At 39.8% G+C, this 12,002-nt stretch overlaps 1 protein-coding gene across 1 annotated transcript; it reads right to left on the bottom strand.

Annotated features, from left to right (window-relative positions):
- Nucleotides 1-578: 578 nt before the first annotated feature.
- On the bottom strand, nucleotides 579-4,385 carry LOC122877299 (chymotrypsin-like elastase family member 3B). The gene is made up of 8 exons (XM_044198660.1): nucleotides 4,164-4,385; nucleotides 3,982-4,070; nucleotides 3,814-3,911; nucleotides 3,495-3,623; nucleotides 3,022-3,158; nucleotides 1,081-1,223; nucleotides 835-987; nucleotides 579-723 (listed from the first exon to the last, which is right to left on the bottom strand). The coding sequence occupies exons 1-8, from the start codon at nucleotides 4,204-4,206 to the stop codon at nucleotides 706-708; spliced, it is 810 nt and encodes a 269-aa protein (XP_044054595.1). The 5' UTR covers nucleotides 4,207-4,385; the 3' UTR covers nucleotides 579-705.
- Between the last annotated feature and the right edge of the window lie 7,617 nt (nucleotides 4,386-12,002).

Raw genomic sequence — 12,002 nt, 5'->3', positions numbered from 1 at the left:
ATTCTATCAAGCTGAAAATAGCAAAGTCTGTCACAAACTGGATGTATATTTGTCAAAAGTGTTTCAAAACGCTCCTGTTATCTGATGCAGCAGCCTGCTGAGGTCGTGCATCAAGGTAACCTATTGCTGCTGTTTATCTGATGTGAAATGCTGCTCTCCAGCTCAGCTCCCACCTGGGTGTATCAGACAGTGTGTCCGCCAGCGTCGACACTTGGCCGACCTTGGTGATGATTGATAGGAAATCCTGATTCATAAGTCCTCCACACACGGTGATGGGCAGCCATTCCTCATTCTTCTTATCACACAACGGGTGGGGGTGGGTAAAATATGAAGTGGCACTGCATTTTTACAGAGAGGGGGAATCTTTCTACACTTCTACACTTGACACGAAAAATGCAGATTTTGTTTGATTCTCGCCGCTGCGGTGCTTTGTAATAAGCCATTGTAGTTGTTTGTTTTAACATACATGTGACGCAAATCAGGCATTAAACATTGAGGTGACAATGAATAAAATGCAGGTCCAACAATTTACAACCAGAGGCATACTGATGTGTTGTACTGTATGAAAACTATTTAAATATAATGTATATTTTTATTTTCTAATGTTTTTCAGTGATGACAGACATATTCTTCTGTGAACTGAACGGAGAAAATATTGGGACCTCATTATATTTTGGTGTTGATCAATTGGTGTCCAGTAGATCCTCAGTAATGCAACATGACCTGAAGAGAAAACATGATTCATTGATACATGACATGTTTTATTTATCAGTGACATTAGAGTGTGGTACATTTCCGTGAGATCAAATAGAGCAAGTCTGTTGTTTAACTTACGTCACTGAGCCACTCGGTGAAGGCAGAGGTGCGGGTGAAGACGGTGGGCTTCTTCACTTCATTGCAGACACGAGAGGAAACAAAGCTGGTTACACCCTGGACGTACCACCTACCATCCTGACCCAAACAGTTCAGAGGACCGCCAGAGTCTCCCTGAGAGAGAAACAGGAACACGGTAAAAAGTTCACGGCAGCTAGTTCAGATCTGACAGGTACAAGTAGCTTTTTTTTTTGTTGCCTCACACACATTGCATCCGGATACGACGTCTCCTCCTGCACAGATCATGGTGCTCTTGACGCTGATGCCCCACCAGTCGCTGCGACTACACACACTGTGCTCCACCACAGGCAGCAAGGCCTGCTGCAGCTTATCAGGCATAGGGCCATGGGCTGAGACACAGAGAGGACAGAGCTGCTCAGCAACACATAAATACATCATGTAGCCTATACAAGGCAGAGAGCAGTGTTGGACAAGTAACCACAACATATTACTCATTTACAAAGTAACTACATTGCTTTATTAATTACTCAGCAGCAAAAGTAATTTGTTACATTACTTGTTACATTACTTTTATTACTCAGCGCAGCTCCGTCAGATGTGCCTTTAAACAACTCCACACCCACATGCTGCATCTTTGCAGTGGTGGAAGAAGTACTCACAAAGTTACTTAAGTAAAAGTAGCAATACCACAGTGTACAAATGCTCTGTTGCAAGTAAAAGTCATGAATTCCATATTTTACGCAAGTAAAAGTACTTGATGAGCATCAAAATATACTTAAAGTAAGTAAAAGCGAGTTACTCATTATGCAGAATGCATTATTACTGGGTTATAATTATTGATAGATTACTGTACATATCACTTTAATGTTGCTGCTGGTAAAGGTGAGGCTAATTTGATTTACATTATATACTGCTGTGTAGCTTAATCTATAATAATATGTCATATTTTATCAGTTGATAACATTTTGTATTAATCTGAATCTACAAAGTAACCAGTAACTCATTTTATCAAATAAATGTACTGAAGTAAAAAAGTACAATATTTCCCTCTGACATGTTGTGGAGTTGAAGTGTAAAAATTTTACTTAAGTACAGTACTTGAGTAAATGTATTTTGTTTGTTTCCACCACTGATCTTTTGTATTTAATACATGTGGAAATAGAAAACAATACATTGAGATTTAAGCAGCCAGCCCTACAATTTGGAGGGATTTACTGACCATAAATAGCTAGCTTAACGTTAGCCTCGCTCGTGACTGCTCAAAGTGCACATATCTCTAGTCTCCAGAAGTCCCGACCTCAGCTGTGCGGTTCACACACCCTCCAACTCCAAACAAAACTGACTCCTGAATGTAGGCGTTCCGCTGGCTAACGTTAGCGAGCCAGGTAAGGTCATGTTAATAAGATAACTTTGGAATTACCTCCCCACCACTCAAGCTAGCATGTCCCGGACTAGCCCCAGTATGTGCCGCTCATGACATGTATAAGCATATGTTGGAGTCACAGAGGTAACCAACAGTTTCTCTGAAACATAATTAACTGGCTATGTTTGAAAAACCCAGAAGGTAGTTTAAGGTAGTTCTTTATCCATCTGGATGAAAAAATATCCTGTCCGCTGAATGATAAAAAAAGATTTTTAATCTGTTTCCCAAATTGTGCCTCTGTTTCCGGATCAAAACAAAGATGGCAGCCCACCGGCTATGGTTAGAAGAGTTACAGAGGATTCTGAAAGTGTTTTTAAATGACTTTCTGGGTTTTTCAAACATCACCGGTTAGTTATCTCTTAGAGAAACTGATGGTTACCTCTGTGACCTGAATGTGTGCTAATACATGAGAGGCACAAACTGGGGCTGGTCTCGGATCAGTCTGTCTATCAAACTCCAGGTAAGACAGCGAAAAAGCCGACCCCAAAATGTCAAAGTGTTAGAGGGATTAGTAACTGTAATGTAATTACAAAATTTCAAATTGTAATCTCTTACACTACTTGTTACTGAGTAATCACATTATTTAGTACGGCATTACTTCCCACTAATGGCAGAGAGTGCAGATTGTGCAATCGTTAATGTCAGCCATTTCTCACAGTTAATGCTAATATTGAGTTCTAGGCAACATTTGCAACTGTCTGAGCCAGAGATCTGCAGCGATCAGTGCAAAGGCAGGACGACAGATGAGGACACAGTGACATTACTGTAAAGGTTGCCCCAGCCAGAGATGTAACACCGTGTCCCATGGGTGGGGATCTCTCCAGCCTCTGGAAGACAAGCCACGCCAATGCTGTCATTCATAATGGGGCTCTTATCCAGTTTCAGCAGGGCAAGATCATTGCTGTGAGAAAACCACTGTAGTTAGATTTTCACTGATTGAGGAGGTGAACTTACTTTTTAAGCCAGCTAAGATCATTCATTGTTTTTATGCTCTTTGTTCATAATATGAATTTGTTGAATTTCTTACATTATATACTATATGGGTAAATAGGTTACATAACTTTTTTATTTGCTTTTGCATTGACTTTATATTGTAGGTTCTTTGCTTACAGGTGTAAATTAACAAACAGTATTATTTATGCTTATTAAGGATGCCACTGATGATACAAAAACAAGGTTATTTTTTTGCAATGGAGAAATTCTTTCTTTGCTTTTTCCAAAGTCTAAATAAACTCACCCATCAGCCACAAAGTCAATGTCCCACTTGGGGTGGACAATGATGCGCAGAATATCTCTGATCTGTTCGGTCCCCTCGTGCTGGCTCATGTCGTGCTCTCCCAAGACCACACGGTACACATCTCCTGGCCTGTAAGACATTGTAGTTTTATCATTTCAGATGACATTTTCCAGTGTTATTTCCCTCATACAGTATACTTCTACACTGGATCTCATTGTTTCTGTGTGTTTGCTTCAATAAATCCTTGACCTCTGCCCTGTAGCTCCCACTCGTTATCCCTTGTATCATACAGTAGCTAGCTTGTCTTATTATTGGTCACCAGATGCAGTGTCCAGCAGTCAGCACCCAGCGAGGTCCAATCAGAGTCCCTCCACACGTGTGATGGAAACGGCTGCCGTGCTTCACCTGCAGGGAGATCTGAGCAAAAAAACGTGAATAATTAGAATAGAACTCTACATAAGACAATACAAAACACTGGTTACAGTACCTGCCAAGGCCAGCTGTGGGGGCGAGCATCCTCTCCATTCACCACCCGATTGGTATCAGGCTTGACAGCAGGTGTACCACATCCAAAAACTACAAACACATAATATTGGATTCTACAACTGAAATGTATTTAGTGCTTAATCTTAATGTTGGAGTTTGTTTTGTCAAGCTAATGCTACTCACCATATGCTACCTGAAGGAGCAGTAGGGCCAGTGTCTGCATCATGGTTTCAGATATGCTTTACACACACACACACACACACACACACACACACACACTCTCTCTCTCTCAGCTCAGGCCAGCTCTCTTATACCTCCTCAGTCTGTCAACCCGAACACAGATCATATTGAACCTGTGGAACTTTATTATCAGCGTCCACTGCTGATTGTGGCTGGGAAAAACTTCTTGTTCCACAGATGCATCAGTTGTCCACGTATGGAAAAACCGGGAGGTTTATCAAATGTGAGTGAGACAAACAAGATTGCCAATGTACATGTGCTTACACATATGTGATGTGTCTGTACAGATAATTTCCCAGTACACCATTATACAATAGAATAGAATAAAATAGAAAAGAATAGAATAGAATAGAATTAAAAGTTATAATCAAGGATGCAAAATAGGCTTTGGCACAGGAATGATGTACTTCCTAATGTTCTCCAAAGAGTTTAGTTAAAGAATTCTTGACGAAGTGGACGAAGTATTCAGATGTAGCAATACCATAGTGTAAAAATACTCCATTACAAGTAGAACTCCTGCATTCAAAATATTACTGGAATACAGGAATGGATGCATTTTGCATTTCTGCAGGCAGCATTGGGTAGTTAGTATTAGTGAAGCAATTAACACACCTTTATTAATGTAAAATAGAGAGACCTCACATTACTGCTGACATCACTCAGTCCTCTCTGGGAAGTGTAGTGCAAACACAGCAATGGCAGCTTATCACCAAATATATTACCAAAACAAAATAAAATACAACCTCCCAGGATTGATGCTAAATCAATAACTTGCATACAGCTGCAGTTATAAACATGCAGTTGAACATGAAAAAAGCCTCCAGCTTGAACACACAAACTGTTCCTAGAGTGAAACTGTGGGGTATGTGAAAATGAGAGTAGCTGAGGTAACAACTCAGAGCGAGTGAAGAAGAAAACCAGGGAGAAGGGAGAGGAAGGCAGAAAAACTGAGACGAGGGTTTAGTGTCGTCAGCTGTCTTGGTGCTTGATGCACTGTGAGAAATAAATTTTCTTCCTGCGACCACAGAACTGGATAGCTTTGGGTTACCTTCAAGAGAAACAGTCCTGTAACAACTTTCTCTCCTTTAATAACATGTTATACATTCACGAAGGGGCCCACGCTTCTGCTGAATCTGGAGCCAATTCTTCACGCCTCGCTCAGACAGTATCCTTTCCTCCTGAGGGAAAACTAATATCACTCTCTGGAGAAGACGCCGTGCATCTATAAATTTCCCCTTTTAGAGAGCAAATCAAATCAATATTGCCTCAACAGCTAAAAGGCTTTGCTTGTTTTCTCGCCGTGTTGGGATAATTCCCTACACCAGACATTGCATGAAGATTTATGAAACAGACATGTGCTGTATGTTTGCATAACATAGCAATGACAGAACTGTGAATAATTCAGATTAGGGCACTGCAAAAGTTACAACTCACAATGAATTAACCACTGGTGCTATTTACAGGTTATTCAGGTGGGAATTGTCATGTCATTTGTTATGAGTGAGTGTGTGTACGACAATAAATGATATAAGTTAAACAGTGTGAAGAAGAATCAATGGCAATTTTAAATAATTTTAATGTTAGTGGAGTACTGTTATTTCAAATGCAAATAGTGGATTTTACAGCACTGGAACTTTATCACAGAACCTTCGATCACAAAGAGATGTTTAAAGTCATTATGGAGGAGAGAGAACAGACACATTTAGCAATTTTTTAACAAACTTTATACATTACAACACTTTGCAATGTACAGTAACAGCATTCAATATCATTGCAAAACAATCAAATGAATATAATAGAAACATACTGACTGATTCACATCTTAAACATGATTTATATTTGCATTTTCACAAGACTAACTTGTTTACAGCCATGCTAACAACTCTGTGAGACTGTACTTAGGGACAGCAGTGCTTTGAGTGAAATGCTAATGTCAGCATGCTAACATGCTCATAATGGCAATGCTAACATGCTGATGTTTAGCATGTATAATGTTTACCATGTTACCTTGTTACTTTGTTAGCATGCTAACATTTGCTAATTAGCACGAAACACAAAGTACAGCTGAGGCTGATGGGCATTGCTCATAATGGGTATTTGCTCATAAAGCAAAGTACTGGTAACCTGATGCGCTAGATAAAAAGTTAAGGGATCACCAAAGCTATTACAATTCATCCTGAGGAATGTCTGTTCCAAATTTACTTTATCAGAAATGTCCTGAGGAAATGATTGCTGTATCATATTAGAGTACATAACATTTTACAGCATAATATATTTGTATTTTATGATAAAATGGCTGGAAAAAATGTAGTTTGGTGTAAAGTTATATGAGCTGTTCCTGAACTGGCTGTATCTATAACCCTTTTATTGTTTTTTTTCTCTGCAAAAGAATTTCCATCAAGACATTGTTCTGCTGAACTACGTAAATCGATATTTCCAAAGAGAAACACAGTTAGCCACAGAAGCAGGTCTGCTCTTTATTCAGTGGTAGCGCAAGACAAAGATAAATTATCTGAGACCAGCCAGCGCTGTTTAAGGCCAAGTATATATCTCCCAAGGTTTTCAGATATGTCAAAAATCTGACTAGTGCAGCCTGGAGACGGAGGAAATGCTGCCAATTAGACCTTTGAAACATAAATCACACTTTACTGCTCTGTCACATCAAGTGGCCAATATTCAGTTTCCAGTCACTGAGAAGAAGAATATCAGTCATTAACAGAAGGCAAAAAATAGGTTGAATAAATGCATAGCACATGCAGCTTCTCACCTTTCACCACAAGAGAGGAAAAATGTGATGCGTGAACATGATATTATTTGGTTGAAAGCACACAGTATACATTATATCTCCCAGTGCTTTAATAATATTTTCCGAAAGGGCAGAATACACAGCATTGAAGGACTAGTTTGACATTTTGGGAAATATGCTCGTTCGCTTTCTTGCTGATAGTCAGATGAGAAGATTGATACCTCTCGCATGTCTGTTTGGTAAATGTGAAGCTACCTCCAGCAGCTGATTAGCTTAAAATGTGTCATTGTTATACAGCCTTATTTGTATGGCGTAAACAAGCAAGATATAATGTGTAAATTGGTGAGATTTGGAGGTGCTGGTAGGGGGTTTTGTTACCTTTGGATGGAGCCAGGCTAGCTGTTTGTTTCATGGATTTGTGCCAAGCTAAGCTAACTGGCTGCTGGCACTAGCATCATATTTGACAGACAGACCATCCTCTGAACACTGGAGGAGTGGAAGAACCAAAATAGCCAAGGGGAGCCAAAGAAAGCCAGAAATGATTGATCATAAAATTTAATTAAATCATCCAGCATTGCTAGGAATTATCACGAAACCCATGAATGTACTATTCTTCCTTTAAAGGAATAGTTTGCCATTTTGGGAAATATCTTTATTTGCTTGCTTGCCGAGAGTTAGATGAGAAGATTGATACCACTCTCATGTCTGTACGATAAATTTAAGTTACAGCCAGCAGACAGTTAGCTAAGCTTAGCACAAAGACTGGAAACAGGGGGAAACAGCTAGCCTGATTCTGTTCAAAGGTTTTAAAAAAAAAAAACAACACATCCCCTAGCACCTCAAAAACTAATTAACTTGTTATATCCATTAAGTAAAAACGACATCATTTTAAGATAAGCTAAGCAAATTGGCTGCTGGCAGTAGCGTCATCAATCTTCTCATCTAACTCTTGTCAAGAAAGCGAATAGGTGTATTTCCCAAAATCCCAAAACTATTCGTTTAATGCAAATGCATTTACATGGGTTTCATGAAATTTCAAATCCATGTCTTTCTTTGGCTCCCCTTGGCTATATTGGTACCATCCAGTTCTCCCCTGTTTGCAGAGGATGGTTGCTGGTGATGGAGAAGAGCGAAGTCCGCCTTAAGGCTCCAGTCAGAGATGATTATGTCTGCTAGTAGCTCTGCACAAAATGTAGCCTTCAGGTGGGTTTTTCAACATGCAGTCCTTTTCTCTAACTACTGAGAGTCTCTGCTATGTTCTTATTGCTGATCCTCTTTTCTGTCAGGATAGATGGGATGGGTTTAATCTAATTACTGCAGCAGATGTTGGTCCGGAGTACATTTACTCAGCCATGAAAAGTTGAGTGAGTAATTCTTTTTCAGCAACACCCTATTTCACACTTAGTCTTTCTCTGTTGGACACTGCTTGGTGGTTAAGTGCTTTGTTCAATGGGACTTTACCAGCAGAGAAGTGTCCAATTTCAAACTCATTTCTTACACTACACTACACTTCACTACATGAAGAATTAGAAGAATGTCTTACTGCTAGTATCTGTGTGTTACATATTGAGACGTCACTTTACATTTGGACGGACTTGCTGTTCTCGGGTGTAGGTCATTTCGGGCTCACCTGGGGATGTTAACAAATTTAAAAGGGATATTTTAGCTTGTTGTAAGGTTTAAGTCAGGGCTGAAATCACAGCCAAATTTGTTTTGCCCTCAGGTGTCTTGTTCTGATTGCAGAATAATGGTGAAGTCAATGTCAGACGGAAGAACAACTACAAAGTGAATGTCTTTATTTGTCTGTCAAGGACCCTCAAGCCACAAAAACAAAAGAGAGCCATTCACAACAAGGCAATTACACCCCATTCTGATAATTGGCATTGATAGATGAAGGAAACCTAAATCCAAATAAACTTAAACTGCTCTGGGCCTAGCAGCTGGAGCTTTACTGATTCTTCACAGGAGAATTTATTTCTCTCGCTTTTCCTCTGTGTCTTTAAACATCGTCATCTTTTATTTCACTCTGTCTGATGATCCGACCTTAACACCTCGGACCCCCGCCGGCCACTTCAGAAACAGTGAGTTTTTACTGGTAATCGACTCCGTTTGGGCACCTCGAGGCTCCTGTGGCGATATACAGTTTGATTCATTGCAGCCCTGTTTTTACCTCCTCTTCCTCCCCTCTCCCCTACTGCCTAACTAAAACCTCGTTGGTCAAATTAAAAACAGTTTAGTCCGCTGCACTGGCTTGCATCACAAGCCCATAAACACAAAGTGCTTTGGTCATGTAAGACAGAGGCCCTGTGATTATCTCTGCCCCTTTAACTCACAAATCAAACATGGGTTCAGCTGCAGGCCCTGATATGATAGAGACATTTTATTTAGGAGAGTGAAAACGAGAAGCCTGGTTTTATTGTGGAAACCAGCTCAATTCTATCACAGTGAAGGAGCATCTCAGCACATGGAGAGCAGATCTTGGTCAGTGTGGGGGATTCTGATTCTGGTAGAGAGATGGAAAGACAATGAAACACAATTTGACATTGCTACAACCAAAACTTCAGTGACAGATGGAAATGAGTTCCGTTCATGTGTGAGATGTAGGAGTAACACTTTTTGGCACTGACCTTTCAGTGGTTTCTCAAAGTGCCACCTGGTTATTGTGAGATTAAATTGAACCGAGCACATCCATAATTCAGGGCCCACGACATCAAAAGGAAATCGACATAATAAGGCTTAATCACTAACTTTCTGATGGCTAATGACCACAAAAATTGACTGTCAGGTTAGATTAGACAGCTCAATGCTTAACACTAACCTAACAGAGCTGAAATGAAATATGCTACTGAATTTTACTTTCAAAGGGAGGTTGTAGAGACATTCGGTGATGCCAGCAGAGGATAGTGACGGAGAAACACCAGACTGGGAAAACTGAGAGACAGACCTCCTCTTTAGTCTCCTCTCCCACAGATGCTAAAGTTTCTTGGCCGTGACTGATGGACAATAACAAGGAAGCCCTCCCCATGCACAACCCCTCCATATTTCATGGTTATGTGTTGTCATCGTGGTGCTCATAAGATCTGAAATGCTGTCAATCAGACTTCAAATGAAATGGAAAAAACACATGCACTTAAATTTCAGACAAAGTCCTTGATTCTCAACATGCATATTAAGATCTTTAAAAAATAGTTTCAACGGCACCTTCAGTTCGAGAGATACTTATGACCAAATACCTGCAAAACTAATGACATTCCCATCAATCTCAGCTGTACTTTATTTTTTAGTGCTAATTAACAAATGTTAGCATGCTAACAGGAGAAGTTTGTAATGTGTTGTATTGAACCAAAATGGCAAAATCATTCCCTTCAAAATACAGTTAACAGCATTATGCAGTCATGTTTGTCACTGAGTTTGTATGCATGTGCAGGTCTGCTGCTGGAGATCGGGAATTTAAGGGTAAACGTGTACATTTGTTAATTTTTTAAGTTTGGAGAACATGTATACAGCAATATGTTTAGTGGTTATATAATGTATTTGTATACTTGAACAGATGTAGTTGAATCATGGCAAGAGGCTAATTTTCAGGATATTTCTTTTACTTTTCTGAACGTGTTAGGTTCATAATGGGGCCATTGACCAGCTTGAGCTCACCTCACACTCCCACTGACACCTGCAACACCCCTGCAAATTGGCAGGCGGCAATGGTTTAATATACTGAGCTGTGAAGAGATCATAAATCTCTTGCAACCTGGCTAATAGCCGCTCTGAGGCCACTGAAGCGACAAGGCCTCTCAGGATACACAGTTGTTCTTTTACTCACAAAAATAATATCTTCATTTATTGTATATTGGGCATATTGTTGGGTTTCTGTATATAATATTATAAATAGGAAAAGTGCAATGAGATAACTTCTGTTATGAATTGGCGCTATATAAATAAAATTGAATTGAATTGAATTGAATGTATCCTGCATTTCAAAATTATACACACATCAGTGATGGAAAAGAATACCATAAATACTTACAAATAAAACAGATGCGGTCAAATAGATCTAGTCTTATGGATAATGACAAATGAAAAACAGCACAAAAATCTAAGAACTGACATGATATACAGAAGCAATTTAGAAAACATTAAGCTGTTCCACACAGAAATATCCTGTATACAGCTATATATTTTCTTGACTGTAAAATTAAAGCCTGTTAGTAACCACAAAGTGAAAGTGTGTAACTCTAGATGAACTTGCAGTCACATGGCCGGCAGCACCAACGTGTTAATGAAAGTGACACGTACTCAGCTCAACCTGAAATCTGAGGTTTAAACAAATACATACAAATCACTGTCATGATGTGTCCAAACACCGCCTCCACAGTGCCCGGTCTCAAAGACGACATGGGAAAGAGCAGTTCCCCCCGTCCTTACAGGTAAATACACCTGTATATTTATAATTTTATGCAAACATTATATAAATATTGTCACAAAGTCGTTGACATAAAGTTGGAGCCTGCTGACTGCTGGTTTCTCTAGAAGTTTAGAACGATATACAAAGAGCTCTCTGTGTAACATGTAAGCATTCACACATGCTCGCACACTTGAACACTATGCAGTCCAACACACACACATACATTGTGTTGGAATCTTGCTGCCTTTAACAGTTATAGCCGTGTTTACAATTTCTGCAGCAGATATGGCTATAAACTGTTTTCCTAATGTAAATAACCGACTTATGATTTCTCCTCTAAATATTTAAATATCTCCCAGTTCGTCTCATGTTTCCCAGGTGGATTTATTTTTTTATTATTTTAAAAGAATAGTCTGGGTGCGGCAGGGGTCAGCAGTGTGGCGTTGAGCATGCCATTTTTCCAAACACAAGCTGAGTGTGTGTGTGTGTGTTAGGGCCCATGTGCTAGTGATTTCACCACTCTCCTCTGTGTACGCTGGGATGACAGGGCCTGAGGTCTGGGCGGCCCGTTGCCGGCACCACCACTGTCAACAGGGACCCGAAACAGTTGAAAAAAAGGTGTGCTGATTGCTGA

The sequence above is a fragment of the Siniperca chuatsi genome, linkage group LG6 (assembly GCF_020085105.1).
Source record: "Siniperca chuatsi isolate FFG_IHB_CAS linkage group LG6, ASM2008510v1, whole genome shotgun sequence".
Taxonomy (NCBI): Eukaryota; Metazoa; Chordata; class Actinopteri; order Centrarchiformes; family Sinipercidae; genus Siniperca; species Siniperca chuatsi.
Note: the sequence above shows the minus strand (reverse complement) of the source record. Positions and strands in the feature narration are given on the sequence as shown.